Source organism: Balaenoptera ricei, chromosome 4 (assembly GCF_028023285.1).
Source record: "Balaenoptera ricei isolate mBalRic1 chromosome 4, mBalRic1.hap2, whole genome shotgun sequence".
Lineage (NCBI taxonomy): Eukaryota > Metazoa > Chordata > Mammalia > Artiodactyla > Balaenopteridae > Balaenoptera > Balaenoptera ricei.
Genome location: NC_082642.1, coordinates 99654721 through 99681908, shown reverse-complemented (window position 1 = coordinate 99681908; position 27188 = coordinate 99654721). Strand labels below are relative to the sequence as shown.

General features: G+C 41.7%; 1 protein-coding gene across 1 annotated transcript in view; it reads left to right on the top strand.

Moving 5' to 3' along the window:
• The first annotated feature begins 4974 nt into the window (after positions 1-4974).
• The window catches only part of GAP43 (growth associated protein 43), a 62013-nt gene continuing 39799 nt past the window's right edge, over positions 4975-27188 (top strand). The window contains exons 1-3 of the mRNA XM_059919986.1: positions 4975-4981; positions 7000-7175; positions 25256-25865. Coding sequence (XP_059775969.1) covers positions 4975-4981; positions 7000-7175; positions 25256-25865 — 793 coding nt within the window. The remainder of the gene's footprint in view (positions 4982-6999; positions 7176-25255; positions 25866-27188) is intronic.

Here is a 27188-nt window from a genome sequence, read left to right as displayed (position 1 = left end):
TGTTTGTAATTGAAACTGAGTCCACTACCTTTCTCCAAAATCCATCTTTCCCTTTGAATTCTCTCCTTTCTGTTAATTCTTCCAGTCTCAGTGATGATTTTCTCATCTTAATTTCTAAAGCACATATTAGCTGTACCATCCATTTAACTCTGAATTTACGCTATTTTGTTATTTATTTAATTCTTTAATTTTATTTCTTGTTACCATACATAAATCATAAATATTTTGAGGGCAAGGGTTGCATTTTTTACGTCTCTATATTTCTGCTTGCTACCCAGTATTCAATAAATGATTTTTATTGTTAAGATGTCTCAACTAAGTTGCTAATATTTTGCATATACCTCTCTCATTGTGGTCATTTTTGAAAGAGTTGACAGATTTTGATGAAAATCAGTAGATATGAAGATGTAATTGTGGTTCAGACCACCATCTTGAGACAAAATGGCAGCTAATAAATTTACTGATAAGAGATTTTCTCTAGCATTGTTAACAGTGGGTTCTGTATAATTTTATATATGTTTGCACTGAATGTGTCCTGCTATTCAGAACCTCTGATAGAGCAAGCTACGAGTCAAAAAAATTTTGAGTTAAATGGAAGAATCTAGAGTTAGGTTAGGTTATGCAGCTACCCAAATGAGAGGTAAGGCTGAGCTAAACATCAAAAACTGGATGTCTACACCTCATTTGGGAGAATACTGACAGCAGGGAATATGCATTTTCTTAATTTTTATTGACCAAAACATAAGGCAGTTTTTTCAGTGTTAGAGGTTAGAAAAAGACTTGAGGAATAGTTTCTGCTCTCACTTTGTGTTTTAGGCCATTAGTTTACCAAGGGTAACCTCTACTTCTTAAACTTTTGTATCTCCCAGGACTAGGTTTACAGATTCTCAGAATTAACGAGCTGGAAAGAACTAGACCATCTTGTTCAAACCTCTTGTTTAGAGATACGTGACTTGCTTCCTCTGGGCCTTATCCTTGAAGCCCCGAATTTGTACTGGCCCTAGAGTTTGCGTAATTCTACCCAAATGGAAATGTTGCTATTATATTATAAAATAACATTTTTTGTCCTGTTCATATTTAATAAATTTTCCCATGAAAAACGATTTACTTTTCACTTTGTAGACACTTTCCCATGAAAAAATAGATTGATTTCTCACTTTTCAAACACTAAACATTTGAAATTTAAAAATTAGTCCTAAAGAAGAGTTTTCAGAATATATAGAACAATAGTAGGGAGGAAATATCACTCTCCATCTCTCCCTGTCCATTCCTCCCTCTACCCCAAATCCACTGTATATAAGAATTTATGCATTGCTTCTGCGATAATTCTGCCATTCTTAAGGCTGGAAAACTTAGTTCAATTGCCTCTCATTAGCTTGAAGTTATTTTCTCTGATGTAAACTAGTCTATATTTCATGTATTCCATGGTTTTAGTTTAATTTATCAGTTGGCCACTATAGGTACAAAACAGAATTGGTGCTCAGAGCAAAGTAAAAAGTTTTTCAAACACTGACTATTATACTTGTTTTTAGTACGACCCTAAGCAATTCCCCTACTTGTCCACTTACCCACCTACAGAGGATGGAACAGCAAATGACAAGAGTTTATCTGAAAAGTTCTTCTCTGGAGAAAGAGACTTCTTAGGAAATATAAACTCTCCTTACTGAAGAGCCCAGCTCTTCCCAGGACGATCTGAGAAAATGACGGGCAAACCCAATACTACTTCAGCACACCTCTCTCACAGTCTTTTTTTAAAAAGCCCTATTTTATTTGATCACTACGTTCCTAAGTCAAAAGAGTGCTTCAGCAAAATCTGCCTTCCTGGGGGCAAAAGCAATCTCAACAGTGTCACATTCCCAGAAAGGCAGATACTGCTGAATGTTGACTGGACAAAAGATGGTTTTCTTTTTCCTCCACCAAAAATTGCTCCCATTACTTGAGAAAGAGACACAATAGGATGTTTATTCCTGTTTACAGATGTTTAACCAGTGCCCCTTCAGAGGGTCATGTGTCTACAAACAGCATCATGGTAATTATATCCATTACTGTAAAGAACAGATGTGGAAATTGGTGGTTTCTTGGGGGAAAATAATACCAAGTCCACTTTCCAGAAATGTACACAGTGCAATGCAGCTGTAACATTCTGTGTGGAGGTCTCTTTAGTGTCTGTAACTGCATGTGCTTACATTCAAAAATATGGGATTTCTGTGGGGCACCTAGCAGAAAAATCCAGGGGCACCTAGAAAATGATGCAGATCCTTTGATGCGTTTAAAAATTCCTAGTGATACTGGACACATCTCCATAGCCCAAGAAGGTCTTTGATTCTAAAGTTTTCTGGGCAAGAAATAGGTATTGAGAAGAGAATCGAATGAGAAAAACCCTGATGGTCCACATACCCCTGAGGTCTCTGCATCCTAGCTACAACAAGACTTCAGTGAGGCCAGATTGCATCAAGGTATCATACTTTGACCTGTGAACACCCAAATATTCTTAAACTCACCACTGCAGGGTCTGGCAGGGATCAGGGGTCACCGGTCCTCTCCTGAAAACTAGAATTCAATGGTTCCTTATTTTAAATGCCAATGTTACCTTGGATGTAACAAGAAGGATTAGATGAAATCTAATCTATGTCATATATTGTGTGCAGAATGTTATACAGAGATCCAGAGTGTGCCTAAAGGATGAGATTTCTCCTGAGCCAAGGCTATCTGTGCCTTCACATGTACCAAAACTTTTCAGAAGACAATATGTATCCTATAAATCGGTAATCGTGATGAAACATTGGAAGTTACTTTGCATTTACATTGTTTACAATAATATGCCATGACATTATGCCTAACTTTGGAATTTTGCCTCTGGGGCAAAAAAAGTGTAATCTTCTTTTTCCAGGCTATGCTTTTCTGCTTTTCATGATTCCATATAAACTACCCAGTAGCACCAAACTGGGTGTCTATGATTGAAATGTAACAGAGGAGCAATCTAGTCTGCTAATCTGAATCTTTCAGGCCCAGAATGGACTGATAATAAAGAGACCTGCCAAGTGCCGTAGGCTAAAGTGTGCCTTTTGACACTAATGATCTAATTCAGCTATCTACTTTGTCCCAATTTCAGCCTTCTCTTTCTCTGTGGCCCTAGGGACTCAAAGGAAAACACAGGAGGTGAGGAGGCCTAGCATCAGCTCTATCACTGGTTGCATCACTCTCTCTCTAGGACTTGGTTTCCATGGCTATGAAAGAACATGGTCTGATGATTTCTCCTAGGTCTCACATGTTGGGCTAAGCGAGTCTATGCATGTTGGAATTTAAGACAGGAATTCTTGGTCATACACGTGGGATAGCTCCAACTGTCTCTAAAAGCAGGAGGCAATGGGGTAGGAATAGAAAATTCTGACTGATGCTTGATAAAAACATTTTCAGTAAAATCAAGGAAACTATTCCCAAACAGGAATGTGGCTCAGCTTATCATCCTCATTGTGGTCTAAGCCCACTAGGGCACTTATTAAAATGCATTTCAGGCCCTCTGTAGTGCTACGCCAGACTTCTTCAGTCAGCATCATGGAATCTGCTTTACACAAGAACCCTGGTGGTAAAATACACAAGCTGAATTGGAAATCCTTCGTCTAAGTGAATGAGCACTTTTTCTGCTCATCTGTAATTTGGTTGAGAGAAAATTATTAGTCTCCCCTAAACTTCAGTTTTGTAATAATGGAAACATTATCCATCTTTCCTGCTTCCCAGAAAGTGTTAGTACTTTAGTAGGACAGCCTCTTAGAAAACAGCTTCTTAGAAGAGCAAGGAATTTCTTAGTTACAAATGGCTCGTTTTTCAAAAATAAATAAACTTGAAACTTAAGATGCTTTTGCCACAGAAATAACATAAAATGGTGTTAATGTTTCCAGACCTGTCTATAAAATTCAGGTTGATCCAAAATGTAGCTGGAATTCTGTACATTTGCAATGAAAACATAGGAGAAAACAATAATGTTATCGGGTTTGGGAATGTAATAGAACCAGTTCCTTATATCTAATTTCACACACACACCCCCTTAAAACTTCCCTTTTCTGATCTGTAGGTGTTATGCTAGCCCCATTCAACAGTAGCCAGAATGGAAATTACAGCTAAACTATTGTTTATTAGGTAACTTTGTGTCATGTTGGGATTCTCAAGAGGCATGAGAAGAGGGATGAATAAAAAGGAAATTTCCCATGCCCATTGGGCAAAAGAAGAAATAGCATTGTGGGGAGGTGAACTCAGGGCAGGGGCTAGACTGAGAAAAAGGACATTAAAGAGGAAATGAGTGGTTCGTGTGAGCAGGTGAAGACCTGAGTGGAAGTGTAGGAGAGGTGAGTTGCTTAGGTCTAAGGAGAAGAACTTGTTGGATGTATGGTCGCCCTCCTCCATCCCCACCGCTACCCCAGGCAGAAGAAAGGAACAGTGGGTAAGAGATTTTGTCAATTCGATAGTTACCACCAGATGGCGAAATTGATCCCAGGCCTCTTGCTACTGGTCAGTTTATTGGGAAGAAGGGAGAATATGTGCATGGCTTGGTAATTCATTCATTTATTCCACAAATATTTACCGAGTGCCCACTATGTCCCATGAACTATGTTAGGAACTGATGTTGACATGGCCAACCCAACAAAGTCCCTGCCCTCAATGAACTTACGGTTGGGGGGGGGGGAAAGCTAAACTGGCACAAGAATGTCCCTAGAGTATTAGTTAATATTCTTCTTATGTAGCGAAGTACAGGCTTTCTCCTCTGGTGACTTGCCCCAGTGTCAGCCCAGACAAAACCAAAGATACACGAAGCCAGTACTTCTTTTTCTCCACGAACCTGCCCACACCTGGAACACTGCCTCCCAGCTTTCCCTCCAACCCGCCCCTTGGTCTTTCATGATCCAGCCTTCAGTCTTTCCTCAAAGAAAAACGTACTAGCCTTTGGCCTCCTGCCTTCAAAATGTTTATCTTGTCTAGATGACGGGTATTAATGGGATTAACCTAGAGAAGAGGTGTTAAAGAATTCCTCACCTCTGATATCATCTGCATTTTAGGTAAGCTTGTTGGGTTTTTGGTGTTTGTGTTTTGTTTGTTTGTTTTGTTTTGTTTTTTTCCTTTTCCACAGTGCTTCCAAAGCCTAGTAACATTTAACCTTTTTTGGGTATTGGATACCTCTGACATTCTTAGAAAACCTGTGGACATTCAACAGCAAAATAATCATGTAAACAAACTACAAGGCATATTACTTCAGATTCAGGGACACCTTGAAGCCCATTCTTAGACCATCTCAGACTTAATATCTATCATCTATCTATGTATCATCTATGTATCATCTACCTATCTACCATCTCTCTACCATCTATCTATCATCTATCTATCTATCATCTATCTATCATCCATCTATCTATCATCTATCATCTATCTATCATCTATGTATCTATGTATCATCTATGTATCATCTACCTATCTACCATCTATCTACCATCTATCTATCATCTATCTATCTATCATCTATCTATCCATCAATCTACCATCTATCTATCATTTATCTATCATCCATCTATCATCCATCTATCTATCATCTATCATCTATCTATCATCTATGTATCTATGTATCATCTATGTATCATCTATCTATCTGTCTATCATCTATCTATTATCTATCTATCTATTATCTATCTATCTATTATCTATCATCTATCTATCATCTATCATCTATCTATCATCTATGTATCTATGTATCATCTATCTATCTATCCATCAATCTACCATCTATCTATCATCTATCTATCTATCATCCATCTATCATCCATCTATCTATCATCTATCATCCATCTATCATCCATCTATCTATCATCTATCATCTATCTATCATCTATGTATCTATGTATCATCTATGTATCATCTATCTATCTATCCATCAATCTACCATCTATCTATCATCTATCTATCTATCATCCATCTATCATCCATCTATCTATCATCTATCATCCATCTATCATCCATCTATCTATCATCTATCATCTATCTATCATCTATGTATCTATGTATCATCTATCTATCTATCCATCAATCTACCAGCTATCTATCATCTATCTATCATCCATCTATCTATCATCTATCATCTATCTATCATCTATGTATCTATGTATCATCTATGTATCATCTATCTATCCATCAATCTACCATCTATCTATCTATCATCCATCAATCTACCATCTATCTATCATCTATCTATCATCCATCTATCTATCATCTGTCATCTATCTATCATCTATGTATCTATGTATCATCTATGTATCCTCTATCTATCTGTCTATCATCTATCTATTATCTATCTATTATCTATCTATCATCTATCTATTATCTATCTATCTTTCTATCATCTATTATCTATCTATCTATCTATCTATCATCTATCTATTATCTATCTATCTATCTATCTCATTCACAGAACTGACACAAATCGTGGGAGCTTGTGGCACAGCATTCTGGGAAGCAGCGGAAAGGGTTTAAGCAAACTTTCTTCTTTACCCTAAGTAGCACAGGTTCTGATTCGTGTCTCCCCGGTTTCTGTCAAGCGCAGACAGCTGACGACTGACAGCTAGGTCTTTCCTCCGCAAGCCGCTCAGCCTTTGTCTCCCGGCCCCTCCCCCTGCATTTTGACTCCAGTTTCCGTCCCACAGTCCCTCTTCGCGACTCATTTTCTGCCTCCTTTAGGCGTTCCCTCCGGCCTCTCTTTAGGGTGACCTCATCCCTTTGTTTCACCCGTCAGCCCCTCCCTGCGCCCTCGTCCCCGGCTGCGGCTGTGGCCCGGCCGCTGGGACCCGGGGGACCGCAAGGCGTGGCTCCGACCCGCCGCCCCGAGAGCCGCCCTCGGAGCCCCTCCTGCGACGATCCAAACCTCAGGGGAGAATTCCTGCGCCCCCGGAACACCGGGAGTTTTGTTTTATCTTAACGAACATTCACAAACTCTAGTTGAGAGATAATTGCTTCCTTCAGCGGCTCGGACAACAAAAGCATCAGCCGGCGCCCCAGGCCTGTCGGTGGCAGAGCAGCGGCGGGAGGGGGTGATGCGCGGGCTTCCTCCTTCGCCCTCGTCAGTCCGCGGGCGTCACCTCCCGCCGGCAGCAGCACAGCCGCAGGGCTTCCAGGAACCGAGCCCCCGTCACCTCAAGGTTACACAGCGGGTGGGAAGGCAGAGGAGAGAAAGCTGGGTCAATTGCAAATCGCACTCCTGTCCCTCCCAGTTTTCCCTTGCTTGGGGGCTACAAAGAGCACGCTAGCTTTGCTCTGGCTGTTGGCACCTGTTTCTCCAGGACAGGCGGTGGGGAGACGCGGAGCAGCGGGCAGGAAGATTTCTATGTATCGGCAGGAAAAGACCTTTGGAAACTAAACAGGAATACCTTGTCTTTGGCGTACAACAAAGGCGAGAAAATTAGCTAAGGTCAGGGCCAGGGACAATGATCCTTCATCACTGAAAAAAAAAGATAAGCAGGCTTCCTCATTTGAGCTTTCCATTTCCCAAGATGAAATACAGGCTCCACGGACAATTGCAAATGAGTTACTTTTGGGTGGCATGGGGGGAAGGAGGGTAAATGGAGCAGATGGGAAGTGAGATGACTTCTGTAGGTGTGGCCAAATTTACCCCGCGGTGAGCTTTTTTTCTTAGTCTGGAAACATGGCACCAGCATGTATTTTCCGTTCATTCAGTAATATTGTTAAAAAATGATGAAAGAAGACAGTATAGGTGATTCAAGCAAACTTTATTCAACACTTAATGAAGCCAGCAGTCTCTGGTCTCAAGGGCCCAGACACCTGCAAAACGGGGCAGAAGGCAGGTTGCTTTTATAGGATAAAGAATAAGGAACAAAGAAGTAAGTATAGAGCCCAGATTGGCTGACTGGTTACACTGTTTCTGGTCAAAGGGATCCTTTGCAAGGACACGAAAATTATCTAAATTTCTGTTTGTTGACATAGCACCCTGGGCAGCATTGGCTCCATCTTGACCTGGGAGAACTGAGGAGCTGCCGGGGAAGGAAGATCAACCCCCTTTGCAGGCGATAAGGGTAGGGAGTTGATGGGAGTTAGAGCTTTCTCTCCCTGCGTTCTGACCTCTTTTTCTTGTTTAAATAGGTTGAAGCCAATTGTGGCATGGGATGAGTGATTTGCATATCTTATTTACTTATTTTTAGCAGTCTTGGTTTTTTTTTTCTCCCCAACTAGGACAGTAGATTTTATTCAGATTTTCCATACAGATGGACAAGTTGGCTTTAAAAATTGTCAAGTAAGGCATTCCTTTAGAAGGCTTTGCTCTCTCATACAAAGGCTTTGGGGAAGGTGTGCAGCTTTTTGCTAACTGATAAATGATGTGCTCTTGCATTCTGAGAGGGTTGGAATTAGGTGCTTAAAGGAAGATGGTGTCTGCTTTCCTAATAAGGTGGGTCATTTGCTGGTTCGCAGAGCATACAAGTAAAGGCATTTTGAACTATGCAGAATCAAGAGTCTTGGTACCTAGGATTCTGGCCAGCAGACAAATTCTGTGCTCACTCACTTTGGTGGTTCTCTCTGGAGACTGGCACATTTGAGAAAGATCTTAGTCTCATGATATGTTCAATGTACTATATAACTAATTTTAAAAGGTAAGTGACAGTAGAGGTTAAAGTGTATGGGGGAGACCCTGTCCATACCAGAGTAGGATTAGGTCACAGTCAACTTCTCTGATGCTTTCTTTTTTCAGGGAAATAGAAAAATGGAACATATATACATTTGCACAAAATTAGGACTTTGATACTTTGAATGTCTGAGTCTTGAATCTCCTAGTCAACTCCCTCAGTGTACAGACACAGAAACTGAGGCCCAGAGAAGCGAAAAGACTTCCATGAGGTTGCAGTTGGGATAGGACCTGTCGGATTTACAATCCTAGTCTCCTGATTGCAAATTCAGGGCTTTGGCTAATTTACCTGCCGCTTCTTATTTCTCTGAATTTCGTAATAGAGGCACCTCTGAAATCGTACCTTCTTTTGAAGAGATATTCAAAAGGAGCTGTGGATCTTTCAGGACAGGTGTGTTTAGTCTGAGCATCGTAGGCCAGTACGTTTCACACTGTGATGTGCAAAAGATTTGTGAAAATGCAGATCCTGATGATCTGGGGCTGGGTGAGAGCGCATTGCCGCCCACCTCTTGGAGGTACGGATGCAGCCACTCCATGAGTGTGGAGCGGCAAAACTGTGGCCAGCATCTCTCCTCCTTGCCTTTCCTTTCTCACTGATAGAACAGCCCTGGGGATTTCAGGAGCCCTTGTTTTTCGTGTTACCAGGTCACTGTGCTCCCTCAGCTAATCAGGATGTCTTTCACTGCTTTGTCCTCACCCAGACCTGAGACTGTTAGAAACAGTCCCTAGAGACAGGCATCTTGAGCTGGAGGGTGTGATCTTTTGTCTAGTGACTTAGCACCATTTAACTTGCTTCCAACAAAACCTTTCACACATAAGCAACTTGCTCAAATCTGATGGTTAAAAAAGTCTTTTTTTTTCTCTCGCACAAGTGGCCTCCCAGCTGCAGCTCATTGCTCTCCTTCTGGGAGTGCAGCTGGCGTGCTGCATGCTCACAACCATGGCCCTGCCCCTGGGGCTCAGCAGGTCTCTTTGTGCATTTCCCCACGGGTTGCTTCTGTCCTGCACTTCTTCTCCAGCTGCGTGTGATACCGCGATTCAGGTCTGAATGCCTCTGTGCACACTCTGAGTTGAGCAAACAGCTGAGCAGCGACAGGGCAGGACCCTTACGAAGGCAGGCAAGCTTCAGTGGCACCCACTTCTCACTTCTCTGATGCATGCTTGCCTCCGAGGTGCTCTGCTGTGGCTCTTTAAGTTGCTCTGTGAGCTCCTTTTCAATCTTTCTCACTATCAGCTTCAGCTGTTCTCAGGAGAGAAACAATTTAATCCAAAATATAACACACATTCACCAGACTTTTATTAAGGCCTTACTGTGTGAAACAGGGATAGGGAGTCTGTAGAGTGGTAGAGAAGGTGAGCTCTGGGGTCTGACTGCCTAAATAATTAAATCATAGCTCTACACTTATTAAATATGGAACCTCCCCGAGTATTCGTTTTATCATCTGTAAAAATAATAATACCACTTATACATTACAACAATCATAATACCTACCTCATGCGTTTGTTATGAGATTTTCCACGCAAAACATTTAGCTCAGTGCCTTAGCAAAGTGATCAATAAATGTTAGCCTCTAAAATTAGGGTCCTGAACCCAATTCCAACGTGGCGGGGTGGTGGGGAGGTGTCCCACACCACCAGCCATTCTCCAGACACCAGCTGGGTGTCCTACAATTCAACTCAATTCCACCACTATCTACCCAGAGATAGCAGACTCCACTAGCAAAGTGCTCAGTCTCGCAAGACACTCTCCACTTCAGGCACCAGTCACAAGCCCTAGTTGTTCCCTGTGCTTCTAACTGATTGGCTACAAATTGGAGGTTCCAACGACCCCCTCCAATTCAGGATGCCAATTGCAAGCCCACGTTATTACCTGTACCTCTGACAGACTGGCTATAAATCAGAGGTTCCCATGACCCCCTCCTTGGATTTGATTAATTTGCTAGAGCGGCTCACAGGACTCAGGAAGCCCATTTACTCACTAGTTCATCGGTTTACTATAACAGGATATAACTCAAGAAGAGCCAGATGGAAGAGATGCTTAGGGTAAGGTATGGGGAAAGGGTGCGGAGCTTCCACGGTCTCTCTGGGCATGCCTTTCTCCCCAAATCTCCACATGTTCACCAACCTGGAAGCTCTCCAAACCCTGTTTTGGGTTTTGTATGGAGGCTTCATTACACAGGCATGATTGATGAAACCACTGGCCATTGGTTATTGATTCAACATTCAGCCCTTCTCTTCTCCCAGGAGGTCAGAGGGTGGGACTGCAAGTTCCAACACTCTAATCACTTGGTTGGTTTTCCCGCCCAGTCACCTCATTAATATAACAAAAGACACCTTTATTGCTCTCATTACAGGAAATTCCAAGGGCTTTAGGGACTCTGTGTCAAAAATAGGGATGAAGATCAATATTTTTTTTATTATAAATCACAGTATCACAGCATCTATTAAGATGACAATATTCCTGTCCTCAGAGAGTTTACAGAGTAATGGAAAGTTTGAAGAATAAGTAGATCAATTACCACAATGCAAAAATAGATGGATAGATCCATGATAGATAGATAGATAGATAGATAGATATGCAGAGGGAAATGTTTGAGACAGACAGATGTTTGAGGAGGGCCAAATTGTAAGTGAAGTCACAGAACTCAGGGAGTGAAAAGCAGTTTGTTTTTGTTTTTTTTAATTTTTATTTATTTATGGCTCTGTTGGGTCTTCGTTTCTGTACGAGGGCTTTCTCCAGTTGCGGCAAGCGGGGGCCACTCTTCATCGCGGTGCGCGGGCCTCTCACCGTCGCGGCCTCTCTTGTTGCGGAGCACAGGCTCCAGACGCGCAGGCTCAGTAGTTGTGGCTCACGGGCCCAGTTGCTCCGCGGCATGTGGGATCTTCCCAGACCAGGGCTCGAACCCGTGTCCCCTGCATTGGCAGGCAGATTCTCAACCACTGCGCCACCAGGGAAGCCCGAAAAGCAGTTTTTAGTGAGCCGCCTGAGGAGTTTAACATAAAGGTAAACCCTGCCCCAGAAACTGGCAAAGTACACCTTCAGGCTAAGAATGGCTTTTACGTTTTTTAATAGTTGACAGAAAATCAAGAGTAATGATATTTCATGATCCCTTACAATTATGTAAAATTTAAATTTCACTGTCCATAAATAAAGTTTCATTGGAACACAGCCATGATCATTCATTGAGGTGGCAGCTATAGCTGATTTCTGCCACAGTGACACAGTTGAGTGCTTGTGACCGAAACCTTATGGCTCAGAAAGCCAAAAATATTTACTACCTGGCCGTCTGCAGAAAAAGTTTGCTGACCTCTGGACTGCCCATTTAGGAGGATGCAAGAAAACTCTCCAGCCAGCGAGGTAAGGATTGGTAAGAATTTGCTTACCTAGTCCAGAGTGATGAAGGGTGTGTGGGGTTTCAGCAGACACGCCAGAAGGAAAGATGTCTGTGGAGGGCCAAATTGTAAGTGAGGTCACGGACTTTTGGAGCAAGGAGTGTGCCCGTTGAGCAGCGTGGGGACCTACTTAGCTAAAGGAGCGGGCGTGCTCACGAGAGAAGCAGGAAGGGCAGACTGCGTCCATTCCATGACTTTCTCAAGTGCCGAAGCAATGCCTATCTTCTTAGCTTGCTAAACAATGGGACTATTTAAAGATTTTTTTGGGGGGAGGGGGAGACCACATTATGATGAAACCATAACTCTATTTTAGCTTAGTCATACAATATGTAGCATAGAGTGGAAGACAGACCAATTAAGAGAGCTTCTATAGTGTTGGCTTTCAGTGTCTGCTTTAAACCTTAAAATAAGGGAATAATGTTCCAAGGTGGAATTTCAGACATTTGGTAAAAGGAGAATCTTTGTCTATGTCTTTCCTGTAACCCACTCTGCTACTGCCACCAGCTATGCCGTTATTACCTTGATTCTACACAGTGATTTAAAACTTCTGTTGTATGTTTCTGGGGTGCACAGCCAAGCCGGTGTGCACCCACTTACTAGAGGCTGCAGAGGTACCAGGCAGGTACCAGGGCTTGACATGACTTTTGCTATGACTTCAGCTTTGGGAGAAACTAGGGGATTATTCTAACCTAGAGCCATCAAGTTGCCCCAACCAAAGGGGGAGATAGCTACTGAATAGCCCTGGGAATCTTTAATCCTAGTCTTGGGTCTAGTCCTAAGCTGACACAGGAACATCACTGATTTCTGATGAGTAAATCAGAATTGTGGGAAGAGTGGTTGCATCATCCTACCTTCCTGGAACTCTGGAGTTCAGGACAGGGCTTCCCCACGTTACTGCACGTCTGCAAACCTCCCCGTTTTTTGGAGTTTCACAGTGCCGGGCATGACCTTGGTGTTCTGTGTGGCTCTTTGGGTCATATCAGAGGGTTATGGCACATCTCATAGTTGTCTCTGCATCAAGAAGAAAGGAAAGGAATTTTCATTGACTTTAAGACCTCAGAATCAGACTTAATACCTCCTTAATTTTACCCAATTACCCAGCCTAATTGTTCTGTCTCAAAGATCAGGTTATCATAAATCCTTGGAAGGTAAGTTCATCTGGATTAATCCAGAAGTTGGAGAATTTGCTTACTTACTTTCAAAAACAGATAAGAGGGAATTTTCTCTCTTTGATGGCTTCAGAGGGTGCAGTGTTTTCCCCCTGCAGAACCACAAAGCTGGTTCTTTGTGCCACGATGAACACCGTCACTAAACTCCTGCAAGGAGCTGTGTGGCATAAATAGTATGATATTTTTTGAGAATATAGTCAGAGCAACAAGTATGACGTCCATGGAATAGTTCTAGATAGATTTCCCTATCTGCCTCAGTACAATTGTGAGTCAAGTAACAGGGATACTTGGTTTAAGAAAAAGGCAATGTTTAATTCAGGAACTCTGGCTGGATTTAAATCCTCAGCCTCGGGAATAAATGTTTACCACCTGCTCAGCCCCTTCCCTCTGATAAGCATAAGAGTGACTCCAGTTTATTCATCTGCTTTTCTCATTTAATTAAATAGTCGTGATTCCTGACCTGAGGCCCTCCCCTCACACTTTCCCCAGTATTGCTTTCTCTGCTCTCTTATATTTTCTTGGTCTTGCTTTCAGAATTAATAGCAAACCTGGTCTCTAGGCTGTTCTCAACATCTCAAGTGTGAATCTTCCCTGTCAAAATCTTCACAAGGAAAATGAGTCACAGCATCGCCTGGGTGATGAGGTCATGATACCACAGTCCCTGCTTTGAAAATGTATTTGTACTTTTCTACTGTAAAGAGATTTTGACAGGGGAAGATGAAATTGGGGTGACAGCTCTGAAGCCTGTTCTTTTAGACACTGGTAACTAGCTCAGCCTTGGCAGGCACTGGCAGTGACAAAGTCATGCTCTGGATTCTACCAGCCTGCACTCCACTTTTCACCCTGCCTGGGAGCCTGGAGAAAATGCCTGCAGAGAGTAGACCAGCCCTGTCTTCCTAGGGTCATCTTACCTCACGTGCAACCTGAGTTCAAATCCTGGCTCTGCTACTTACTAGCTGTGTGATTTAGTTATTTAGTGTGCCTATGCCTAAGCCCCTTCACCTGTAAAATAATAGTACCCATTGCATAGCCTCGTTAGAATTAAATTTAATAAATCTATTTGTGTATGTATATATATAAAGCACATAATAAAGTGCTTAGAAGAGTAGTTGGCGCATAGTACTATATAATTTTTCAATTTATTATTAGAATTATTTTCTGCAAGGATCTGAGGGTACTTTATAGTACCTTTAAAGAGGTTTTTTTTTTAGGAGAGCATTTATTATTTTTATGAAATATGCGTAGTCCTGAAAAATTCCTCCATAAGCTATCAGAGATAGAAAACCATAAAATATTTATCAAATAATGCACCCAATCCCTAGTCTCCAGAAAGCAGCAATTTTCACTTCACTTGTATTGTCTTCTTCTAGGTAATTATTTGTTGAGTTCTTAAATACCAGGCATGTTACAAATACTATTTTCTTTCATCCTCAAGAAATTCTGCACAGTAAGTATTAGTATCCCAGTACGAGGGATGAAGAAGCCGAATTCTAAAGAAATTAAGTAATTTATTCCACGTCACACATTTGAGCCATGGCTGAACCAGAATTTGAACTCAAATTGTTTGAGCCAAAAGTTATGCCAAACCATATAATCAATGAATGTCAGTGCCTGACGACTTAGAGAGAATTTGATGCCAAAAACAAAGGGAGAGGCAAGAAAAGAAGAATGACAAGAATAACAACATTAGCAAATTTAGACTCAGGTATGATTTACAGATTTTTCTAGGGTTTTGTGTATTTGCCCTTCAACTATCAACAGCTTGGTGATCGAAATCCAGTTAAAATGGAAATAAGTCTATTTGTCTTGAAACTGTATGCCATTTACCTGACATCCTCACCTCTTTCCACCAAAAACATTCAATTGTTTTTTCCATGCATGGAAGAATAAAACAACATATCTTCTAGAATCAGAAAGAAAACATACCTGCTCTTTTTTTTTCTTTAGATTTCTCAGGTACTGTTCTAAATGTGCAATCACTTACCTGGTGATTGATACAGACCATTAAGGCATCTGCAAATTATTGTTGACAGATAGCAATGTCTCTGCAAAATCATCCCACCAGCCACCTCATAGATATAAACATATTGTACAAAGAAATATGCTTGCTGTGCCAGTGCAATTTCAAGAAAAATCACCTAGTTCCCCCTTTCAAACATGTTCCTGCCCCTAATTCCTCCTATATAGAGATTCTGGAGCCACCTCTGTTATAAGATCAGAAATATAGACCAATTCTGTTCATTAAAAAGTACTTCAACTAGTCTCAGTACTGATATTAGGATTGCTACTTATTCGGTGACACTTTCTTTTTCTTTCTCTTTTTGCTCAGAAATATAGACCAATTCTGTTCATTAAAAAGTACTTCAACTAGTCTCAGTACTGATATTAGGATTGCTACTTATTCGGTGACACTTTCTTTTTCTTTTTCTTTTTGCTCAGAAATATAGACCAATTCTGTTCATTAAAAAGTACTTCAACTAGTCTCAGTACTGATATTAGGATTGCTACTTATTCGGTGACACTTTCTTTTTCTTTTTGCTTTTTCTGAGTGTTTAGTGTTGAATTCTTAGACTGAATTCTCTGTTAGGTTCCTTAAAATGTAGGGAGATTGGAGGCCTAGGTTTAAGACCTGTTCTAGCATTTGTGGGGCTTTCCACCAATCTGTGATTTGGTTTCTTCATTTTACAAAGGGGATAGCACACTTGCTCAGCCTACTTCATTGTAATTCCTTGAGGAACAATTTTATGAGGTGGAAAGTACTTCATAACCTGGAATATAAAAATTCAAGCTACTGTCATTTTTTTTAAAGCAAATGGCGTCTCGAGTTCTCCATCTGCCATCAACTAGGCTTCATGATGACGTGTGTTCTGATGACACGTTATGTACCCCCCTGCATATTACGTACACTGACACTTGGAGGGGCTCCACTAACTATCCAATGGGGGTACACTGGGTAGAGCTGGAAATCCCAAATCTTGATGTCCCTCTTTCCTCAGGGCCACATGCTCCTAAGCTAATTCCCCACAAAGTGTCTGGCATCTGCATCCACAGCTTTTACCAATGATGAGTAAATAGAAGAGCTCTCAGAACGTGCAGGGCAGTTGTTTTCTTGAATGTGGAAGGGATATACCCAGATGGTGAGATAGAAATATGAAATAGTAGCTATATGAGATTTTTTTTTGTGGGATGAGGGGTGTCAGGTTAAAGGGATATATTTTGAGAATGAACAGACTTCTAGTCTAAGTGAATTTCCATCACCAAGTTGCTGGACCATGTAGAGGTTTAGACATGGATAAGATTAGAGAGGATTGATGTGTGTTAGGTGGTAGAAGAGTGGGATTTACCCTTGACAATGTAAACAGATCTGCCCCCTTCTCAAGGATAGGAAAGAACTAGATTGAGTATGTGGCATACTTTAGATGGTTTTGGCTTATGTCTCTGAGGATAGATAGTACTGTAGAGTTAAGGAACTGGACTCTCCCCTCCCTGGACTCCTCTCCAGCAGTCATGGAGATGAAGAAGTTCTCGTGGACTCAGTCTAATGGTAACGTAGAAATTACTCTGAGATGAGAGTGATGATGACAATGATTATGATGAGAAAATTAGCTGTCCCTTTTTGAGCACGTAAAATAGTCAGGGACTGTGCTAAGTACTTTATATACATTAACTCATATAATCCTCACAACAACCCAGTGAGATAGCCCTGTTATTCCCCCATCTTACAGATAAGGAAACTGAAGTTAACTTGCCCAAGGTCAAGAGCTGGTAATTAAGTGGCAGAGCTGTGATTTGAACCTATACATATCTAACTCTACAGCCCATGTTCTTACCCACCTGGGAATATTGGCTTCCTGCAATCTATTTTAAAAAGCACTAAACAAGGAGTGGGCTTGAGGACAGGCCTGGTCTTTAGAAGCTGGATCACACTGAGCCCCTTTCTGTTTCCTAATTTACCTCGATTATAAAACAGGCACAGTGATGTGTTCCTCACATGGTTATGATGAGAACTGAACTGAAATACTAACTTATGTGTGGTATACTCATTATAAAAGGGAGAGGAGAGAGGGATATGGCTGCTGGAGAACAGTTTGACGAAGGCCCACAGCATTAGTTTCCCAGAGAGAAGCACTGATACCCAGCCAGTTGGCTGTATACTGCCCATTTACATGCTCTCCGATCACTAACATAGCATGGCACATAGTTACTTAACAACAACTACAAATAAATATTTTTGGAGCATCAACCATGTGCCAGCACTGTTTTAGCCACCAAGCCTTTGAGGATTGTACAAAACTGACAAGGTCCTGCTTCCAGAGAGTTTATAGTTCAGGGGAAGAGTCAGTTAAAAATGAAATACAAATATATGTCAGGAGAATATAAGCACAAAGAAGGAAAAATGAGATAAACAGACCAACAGTGACAATATTTGGAGAAGGGCATATAGTAGAGTGGATGAGGAATGTCTCTCTCACTCAGTTGTTCACTGAACAAAATATATCAGGTACTGCTGACTTAGAATGTAATAAATTACATTTCATAATGAAAAAGGTTTAAATAAGAAAAAATGAATCAATAATCACTATTCAGTATAGCAGGAAGAAATAGCAATTTAATTAAATATTTATCTCATCATGTTTTATATTCCTGAACATCCAACCAGAGACATTTTGTGGCATCATACCTGAAAGGAAGGCAGTTTTTGGCAGAGTTACCTGGGCCTTCTCTTCCTGCTGGTTGGCTCTGAGCACCTTCTCCAGCAGCTTGCGGTGTGGTTTGCTCTCGGGAATGCTCAGCTGGGTGGAATTCAACTGTGATGGTGGCACAGTGGGCTGTCTGCTGGTTAGGCGGCTTTTCTGTCTTTTCCCAGATGTGCTGGCTGCCTGCTACTCTGTCTTTCCCCAGTTGTTAGCAAAAGCCTCATAGCCTGGTGTGTGAGTCCAGCCTCTTCAGCAGCCTGATAGGGGGTCCCTCTATCTTGTTCCCAGCTCAGTGGCCACTGTTCCCAGCTCAGTGACCACTGTAGGCACCGAGACCTCTCCCAGAGCAAGGTTTAGTATCCCCTCACCTTGTCCACCTCTCCCTCCTTCCAGTGTGCCACTTAAAAGGTAGCGAATGACTTGTTGAGGTAGTGAACACTAGTAACCGTAGTGAACACTACACTTGTAACCGTAGTGAACACTAGCAGAGGTAGTGAACTACAATCAGCAACTCTCATCAGGGGGTCTGCTTTTTTTTTTTTTTAACATCTTTATTGGAGTATAATTGCTTTACAATGGTGTGTTAGTTTCTGCTTTATAACAAAGTGAATCAGTTATACATATACATATGTTCCCATATCTCTTCCCTCTTGCGTCTCCCTCCCTCCCACCCTCCCTATCCCACCCCTCTAGGTGGTCACAAAGCACAGAGCTGATCTCCCTGTGCTATGCGGCTGCTTCCCACTAGCTATCTATTTTACGTTTGGTAGTGTATATATGTCCATGCCACTCTCTCTCTTTGTCTGCTTTTGCTGCTCAACGGTCGAGTTCCTTCCTTTCAGAGTTGACTTTCAGCAGGTATTTGCTTGGGCATCACTGACTTTGACCCTTTGTTCAGTTAGGTGACTTATATCTCTGTTTGCCATACCTAAAGCTTTTCTGAAAGAGTTTAGTCAAATTATTCTGTCTAGCATGAGTCCTGAGAGATAGACCAGCATAAGTATGTGCCTCATCTCATAAGTATGTGCATCTTCCCAGCCCCCATCTGAGGAAGGGGGTCTTCCTTCCTTGAATATCTAAGGGACTAGTCATCTCCAGCCTACAGCCTTAGGATATGGGGCTCACTATACAGATCAACTCTAAACAGAGGGAAGGAGAGAGTCTCCAACAATCCTCTATGAATATTTTCACCTCTTTAACTTATGAAGAAGCAGAGATATATATTTGAAAAATAATTTGATTGCTATGATTCCAGACAACCCATGGAGAAAATGAATATGTCAGTTGTTATAGCTTAGATTTATTTCCAAGTGCTTTTTAAATTATTATTATCAATGTCATTTTGTGCCTTCTCTCCTTGTCTGACTCCTGCACCTTTATTTCCATAATTGGCTTCTTTGTTCAACCTCACTGCATGAAGTCAGTTACTCAGTTAGGTGTTGGGGAAACATATACCTGTCTTAGACAGATGCTCTTGAAGTCCATCACTGGGAAATGAAGGGTATTAAAAGTTGACAAAATGGAATCCCATATTAATTTGCCTATCATCATCTTTCTGAAATGGCACTAATTGAGAGGCTCAAATTTTGGATTCATTCAACAAATATTAATTGAGCATCTGCTATATGCCAGACACCATTCTAGAAACTGGAGATTCAGCTGTGAATGAAATAGACAAAGTGTTTCATTTGCTGACTTTTGTCTGTTAGAAGGTGCCAATGATAATATGCTCTTTGCCTCATCTCCATCTTTGTGGGACAGCTAGAGTTCTACATATACAAAATAAAATAAAAGATAAGTCTTTTGAATGGAAACTGAGTTCTCCACCAGTAGTACTTTATACTGGGTTGAATATGCCACTTTATATTCTTTAGGAAGTAGCTGGGCTGTACATGTTAAATAAATAATATATGAAAGTGAGCTGAAGACCCATATCTTGATCACCAGCTATTTTCTGAAAAGTTCACATTACTATTCCAGTTTCCAATGTGGGATATTTGGTTTTCTATATAGTCAGCCAATCAATGAGCATTTCTTGCCCACTTATTATGACTCTGGAGCTGCAACGTTATGCTGCACACTTCATCTGAAGGGGAAAAGAGAATCCCCTCACTACCACTGTGCCAGGATTTGCAAAGTCATTCTTGATGTCTCACGTTCCCCTGGAGAATTGCTCAGTTGTCATATGTCAGTGCTCCCACCTGCCCAGGAACTAAAAGAAGACTCCTCACTGGACTGAAAATCAGAGTTAAAAAAAATGGTGGCCATTGTTGGCAAATGCACAACAGTTTCATTATACCTACTTGCATCCTGCTCCCCATCCCCTCACACTCTTAGTTGGATTTTCAAACCACATTGAGTGTTAAGGGACCCCAGTATCCCAGCTGTGCCTATTCATCTTTTAAATGACACCTTCTTCCCTAGAACTGCCCAGAAACCTGAAGATACTTCCTCTACAGAACTGGAGAAGGTTTGCCCATCCTCCTTTGGCTCCTCCATAAGGGGCAGTTCTCTGGATTTCTGATCTTTGACTAGATTCAAAGCAGGTACAGAAGCTCCACTGGGAGCTTCTTTAGTACTTGGACATTTCTCCTAAAGTATATGCTATCAACTGTGCTCAAAGCCAACTAAGCTGAAAAATAGAGTGAAATTTTCTTACGTGAATTTCACCTCACTAAATTATTAATAAAAAATAGAGTGAGCCATAAGTAGATATTTGTTAGATTCATACATATCCATCCACACTTTATTCTGGTCCTGATATCTCTGGCCTTTCAATTTTGCTTCTCGGAAATGTCTTGCTCAATCAAATTGAAAATATTTTAGTTTACTAAAGATGTTCTTAGAAAGAAGAACTGGTGCACACCAATGATTTTTGAAAGCATTTAAAATTCAACCCTGTTTCAGAGAAAATTTGAAGTATTATCATCGTAGTGTTTAGAGCTAGCAGAAGTAGATACAGGGCCACATTTTTCTGTGCTTGGAAGGTTGGAGTATTCCTATGATAATTAGAAATAGTTAAATGAATTGAAATGTCCCAGATGAATGGATGACGTTATTTTAAGTCCTGAAAGTTAGGCATTTATAGATTTTTTTTGCCTAAAACTTTTTTGGAACATAATAAATGCAAATTTTGGACATCTTAGACTGAATCCTAATTTGTTTACTCTCTCCTCCCCCAAGAGGAAAAGGAAACTATTAACCAGAGCAACAATGTTGGGTATGAAATAGTACTTCTTATATTTGGCTTTCTTATCTGTGATTCTTAAATGTTGATGAAAAGTATTGCCCTTTCACCTAATGGACTTTAAAATTTGACCAGATTCCAGCAGTTTAGTAGAACGGTACCCTTCATCTTCTTCAAACCAATATTCATCCGAGGTTTTAGCCTTGGTTGAACAGTTAACATTTCCCATACTTGGTTTCCTTTAAGACTTCATAAATTACAGAGTTCCTGAACAAATTGATCAGTAAAATTTCTAAACTATAGCAATGAAGATTCCTGAAAAAAAAGTATGGCAACTCATAATGATCCTCTTCCTACACATAATGATCCTCTTCCTACATCCCCTTCCTGCATTGGCATGTCCACATTAGTTAATTCATGGATAGCAATAATTCCATGTAAAAATGAAAGAATTTTATCAGAGCTCAGCACAAAGCTTATTTGTGGCAACGCTGAGTTTAAAAAATAAATCTATTTTTATGAGACTATGAACTAATTCTTTTTAGCCATTAAGTACCAGGATCCCCTTTTTTCTGGACTTCCTCCCACTCTAACTGACATATTTAGACTATTGGCCTTGCTTTATAGACAGGTGTAATGTCAGGTGTCTCCTTGAATTCCTGGGAAATCATTGATTGTTAAATACTCTGAGCTTATTTTTTTAAAGTGTATTTAAAAAAGAGTCCTGTGTGGATAGATACAGTCTCTGTCTGCTCACTAGTGTGTCTGTGGTGGCAGCATAGGCACTCAGTATTGCTAAATGAATAGATGAATCAGGATGTTGAAATGATGCTTTATGCACAATCGGCTACAAGAAAGGCTAAGTTGTTCCAGGTCACGGATGCAATAAAATTGGACTTGGGGTTGGGTGGGAGGGGAGAAGACCTGAGTTCAAATACAAACGGGGCCACTGACTGATTCACTCATGCTATCAAGTGAAACAAGTGACAACTTTTCAGGGCACCGTTTTTCCCTTTGAGAAGCTGAAAGGGTTGTGCTGAACGTAGCGAATAATCTCCAGTTTCTCTGGGCTCACATGTTCTTTGTTTTAGGCAAGCTCTTCTATTTCCAGTTGGGAAAACGTCTATGTAGCCTGACATCTTGGGGTTTCCCCACAGCCAGTCTTGGGAAATGTTCTCTTTATTATGGTCTCCTCTCTCAGCAAAATACACTCCCAATGCAATTACCTCTAGGACTGTGAAAGGAATTTTACCAGAAAATAACCTGTAGTTTAAGCCATATTTATGGAATTAATTACAGGTACAAAAGAAAGACACACACACACACATCCAGAATTGTCTGGCCTAAGACCCAGTTTTAACTTAAAATATTCTTATTTCTGGATGCCTCTGTTCAATCACCTCATCTTAGGCTGGTTTCCTCCCTCTCTTCCCTTCCTTCCTTCCCACTCCCCTTCTCCCCTTCCTTCCCCTCTCTTCCCTTCTCTTCCCCTTCCCTCTTTGTCTCTGTCTCTTTCCCTCTGACTGTCTGTATAATTTGTATTAGTTGTCTATTTCCAACCAATTTCTAAAATCCAATTCCCCTAAATCTCTAATAATATTAAGTGGCCCAGCAATTCCTCCTGGAGAAGCTGCATGCCTGTGGGGTACTTTGACCACCTACTTGGGTATCCAGCTCTTGCAGGATTGTCTCACTTCTCTCCTAACTATGGTTTTTCACATTCTCTCCCTTCCTGCTCACACCTTTCTGTCTTGTGCCCCTTATACTCTTGGATTGTTCAGGTGAGCCTGATCCCACAATCTTGGCACGCAAGTCTAGTCTGAGCCTTTCTAAATAGTCATTTCAACATAGAGGCTGTGCACAGAAGCTGAAGTCCTGATCATGTGGAAAGTTACAGTGGCAGATGATCTGAGAAATTGAGAGAGAGCGAAAGAGAGAGAGAGAGAGTTTGGAGATGGAGGTGTAAAGAACTTAGAGGGGCTCTTCCTTTATCCTTGTAAAATATCTTCTTTATGTCATTCAGACTCTTGGCTTCCTTCTTTTTATGTTTTCTAGCGTTTTAAGTTTCATCTCCTTTCCTCTGTGTTCTTAAAGAGAAAAGGGTGAGGTAGTTTTCTTGAATCACCAGAGGGTTTTTTCTGTCCACTTGCCTACTCTGAAAGAATTGGTCTGTTTACCTTCACAAGGAGCAGTATTTGTATTAAAGAACCACTGCGCATCAAGGCCCAAGTGCAGATGTCCTATCATATAAGATGGTGCCTCATTCAGAAAATGCAAGATAGAGTAAAATAAATTAACAACACCTTGGCTGCATGCTCCATTCACAACTGTTAATTTAACAGGGTTATGCTTCCATCTCTGAGCAGAGAGCTCCTGGCAGGGACAGCTGCTCCCGTGCCCCAGGTCGTGTTGTGTGCGTCCCAGTAAGAGTCATCAAGAGCAGCAGGAGAGCAGGAAGGTGGTAGTGCATCAGAGCACTGAGCAGTGTGGCAGCATGGCACCGGGAAGAGGAAGCAGAATGGGCCCTTCCAAAGTGCTTTCATGCACTCCTTCATTTCTTGTATGGATACACGCACCGTTAACTGAGGAAGAAGAGAAACTTGCCTTGAGTTTTACTGGAAATTTATTAATCCTGCTTTTACTCTCACATGCAGCTTATTTTCAAAAATACCTTTGTATACTCACTAGCATGTTGATGGACCTAAGCAATACAGGCCCATATGCTTGTCCAAAGAATGTCAGACAGGTCTACATCATGATGAACAGGATCTCGGTCCCTCGGGCAGAGCTTGTATGACAGGTGGAAAGCATGCCTTGTGTTGGCCTGCTGTGATTTGCATCCTAAACTGGAGCAAAAGCCAAGGTCAGGCCAAGGTCGAGACTGGGGCCAAGCAGAGGACTTGGTACATGATAAGCATTCTTTAATTATTGGTCTTTTGCTGCATTGTTCACTGCTGTATTTCCCCATTGCTAAGACAGTGGTCACAGAAGTTAACCAGCCTTATTGTTGCAATATATACAAATGTTGAATCCCTGTGTTGTATACCTGAAACTAATATAATGGCTATATGGGGGCTATAAGTAACCACACTGGGGCACCATAGTGGGCAACAGAGCTATATAGAATTCTGAGTACTTGCCTAGACATTTCTTTTCATGACTATACCTTCTATTCCTATCCTGTGATTTAATTTCCATGTGGAAAAAAGTTGTTTGCAGCCTATGTTACGTTGTAACATGATCAAATGGTAAAAATTTTGTATTCTAGTCTCTTGCCTTCAGTACTAGGATGGCTCTGTTGATGATAATATAAAACTAATTTTAAGTTTAAATTGCTTTGGGAATAAGAAATTGTGATTTAGTGAATATATGCCCCTCTTTCAAAAGCGGAAGCAGTGTTTTCCACTCTTTTTTTAAAACTCAGGAATAATGACCATTTTCTGAATTCAAATTTTGAAGGTCTGGTATGTTCATTACTGATGTTGGACCACACACAGAGGAAAGTAGATGTCATTTTGTGACCAGCATTCTGAGTTGTCACATCCTGAACAAACCCCTCAAAGCCCTGGAACTCATCTGCATTTTGCACAAGACCCTGATGGAATTTGCTGTTTAAACCTTAACCATATTCTTTGCCCTGAACCTACTGGTTTCCTGATGAGACCTGAAATCTTGGGGAAAAAAATAGGCTTTTCCACAATATTTTTTTAAATCATAAGTTTTTCACAGAGACCCTCTGAGAAACCCTGAAAAACCAATATCTTTCAGAGGTCACTGATGAAAACCTAGGCTGGGTGGACTTGAGTTGTCAAAGTACATCCACAAAAAGGCTGATTTAAGTTTGGCAAAGGAGAGACATTGAGTTGGGGAAAGAAAGACATATAAAATAATGCCAGTGATTCAGGAAGGCCAGAAGGACATTAATTTTCCCAGAAACTAATGTGTACTCTCCTAAACTCTTCACCAGAGAAAGAGAGGGGGCCTGGTTTGAATTTCCAGGGTATTGCTGATTTCTTAACTCCAAGTATGGCGCCTGGCACAGAATATGTCATTCAGTATGCATTTATTGAATGCTGTGATTTGAAGGAAAAGAACATTGCTCCATCTCTCCTTTTTTCCCCCCTTTTTCTCCATAAAGGTTGAAAAAAATGATGAGGACCAAAAGATTGAACAAGATGGCATCAAACCAGAAGATAAAGCTCATAAGGCCGCGACCAAAATTCAGGCTAGCTTCCGTGGACACATAACGAGGAAAAAGCTCAAAGGAGAGAAGAAGGGTGATGCCCCAGCCGCGGAGGCGGAGGCGAATGAGAAGGATGAAGCCCCCGTCGCTGACGGTGCGGAGAAGAAGGAGGCAGAAGGTTCCACTCCCGCTGAAGCGGCCCCAGCCGCCGGCCCCAAGCCCGAAGAGACCGGCAAAGCCGGCGAAACTCCTTCCGAGGAGAAGAAGGGGGAGGGCGCCCCCGAGGCTGCCACAGAGCAGGCAGCGCCCCAGGCTCCTGCCCCCTCGGAGGAGAAGGCCGGCTCTGCTGAGACAGAAAGTGCCACTAAAGCTTCCACTGACAACTCGCCGTCCTCCAAGGCCGAAGACGCGCCAGCCAAGGAGGAGCCTAAACAAGCCGACGTGCCTGCTGCTGTCACTGCTGCTGCCGCCGCCGCCACCCCTGCTGCAGAGGACGCTGCTGCCAAGGCAACAGCCCAGCCTCCATCGGAGACTGCGGAGAGCAGCCAAGCCGAGGAGAAGATAGGTGAGCGACCTCCAGGGTCAGACGCCGTGGGGGGCCAGGCCACGGGTACTTGGGGGCCTATTTGGAAGGCCAGGCCACCTGTGCCTTCAAGGGAGAGGGGAAATTTCTAGAAAGTGTATTCAGGAAATCAAGGGAAGCTTCGCTGAATTCCGCGAAGTGGCAGGGCTGAGAGCTAACTCTGGCCACTACGTTCCCAAATATCTCCAAGCCTGAGAGAGAACTTGGGCAGGTTTGTGTAGCAGCCGGTACTAGACAGGTCTGGCAATTACCTTGTTAATTGGATTGGCAGAAAGAGTAAAACTAGGTAATCCTGGTTGAAAAAAATATTCTGTGTGCTGGATAGACTTAGCTTAATAAGTAATTACTGAGGCTACCGTATATTTTATGGATGGGAATTAGCTAATGTGATTATTTAGCTCTGGGAAGTGCCTGGTATAAATGCAGCCAACTCCCTATTGATTCAGATGATGCAGTTTGTGAATTGCCAGCAGCTAAAACATACTCTCAGACCACCTTTCCCTATCCCACAATATGTTTCTGGGCATTCTCCCCCATCAGTTGGTGAGTAGTGTGCGTATGTGTATGTACGCTCAGAGAATGTTAATTGTAACATTAATCGGGGTCAGACTAATTAGGAAAATAAGTCTGTTGATGTTGCCAAAAACAAAAGAAAAACCCCAAATATAGAACATGTTGTGAAGTCAAACATAAATTATCATTTTATTATCAAAGACACTACTTTCTACCGTACGCATACATAATTGAGGGTTGACTGTGATTTTAAAAAGGTACTAGATTCTCTTTGGTTTGGAGCTCTAACCTGGAGTGTTTTCACTATTATTTCCCAAAGAGCCTGTGCAGAATTGGAATAGAGCATTCACAGTACAAGATAAATTTAAGGGAACTTCACCCCTCAGCACTAGATCTGTCCCTCCACCTCAACCCATCCATAGTGGTGAAGGAGGCCAACGGTCTCCAAGGTCTTTCTCTAGCCTAGTGTGACCCATGAATACATTTCAGCCCCAAACATTAAAGATAAAGTTGCTTCTGTGCCAGTTGAAAAGGTTGGGTTTACTCCTTTAGAATTTAGTGATTTAACCCACTATGTGTCCAAGGACCCAAATTTGGACTGGACCACACTGTGCCCTTGGGAAAAGACGTACTCCATGAGGATGCTCTGGGAAATACCTTGCTATCTGACCATTAGATTGAGAAAGCAATTATTGGATATTTGCCATGATATCCATCTCTCCACATTAGATACTGCAGGATGGTGGAAGATTATTCTAGATATTTTCTGGTCTACTTCTTTCATCTTATCCC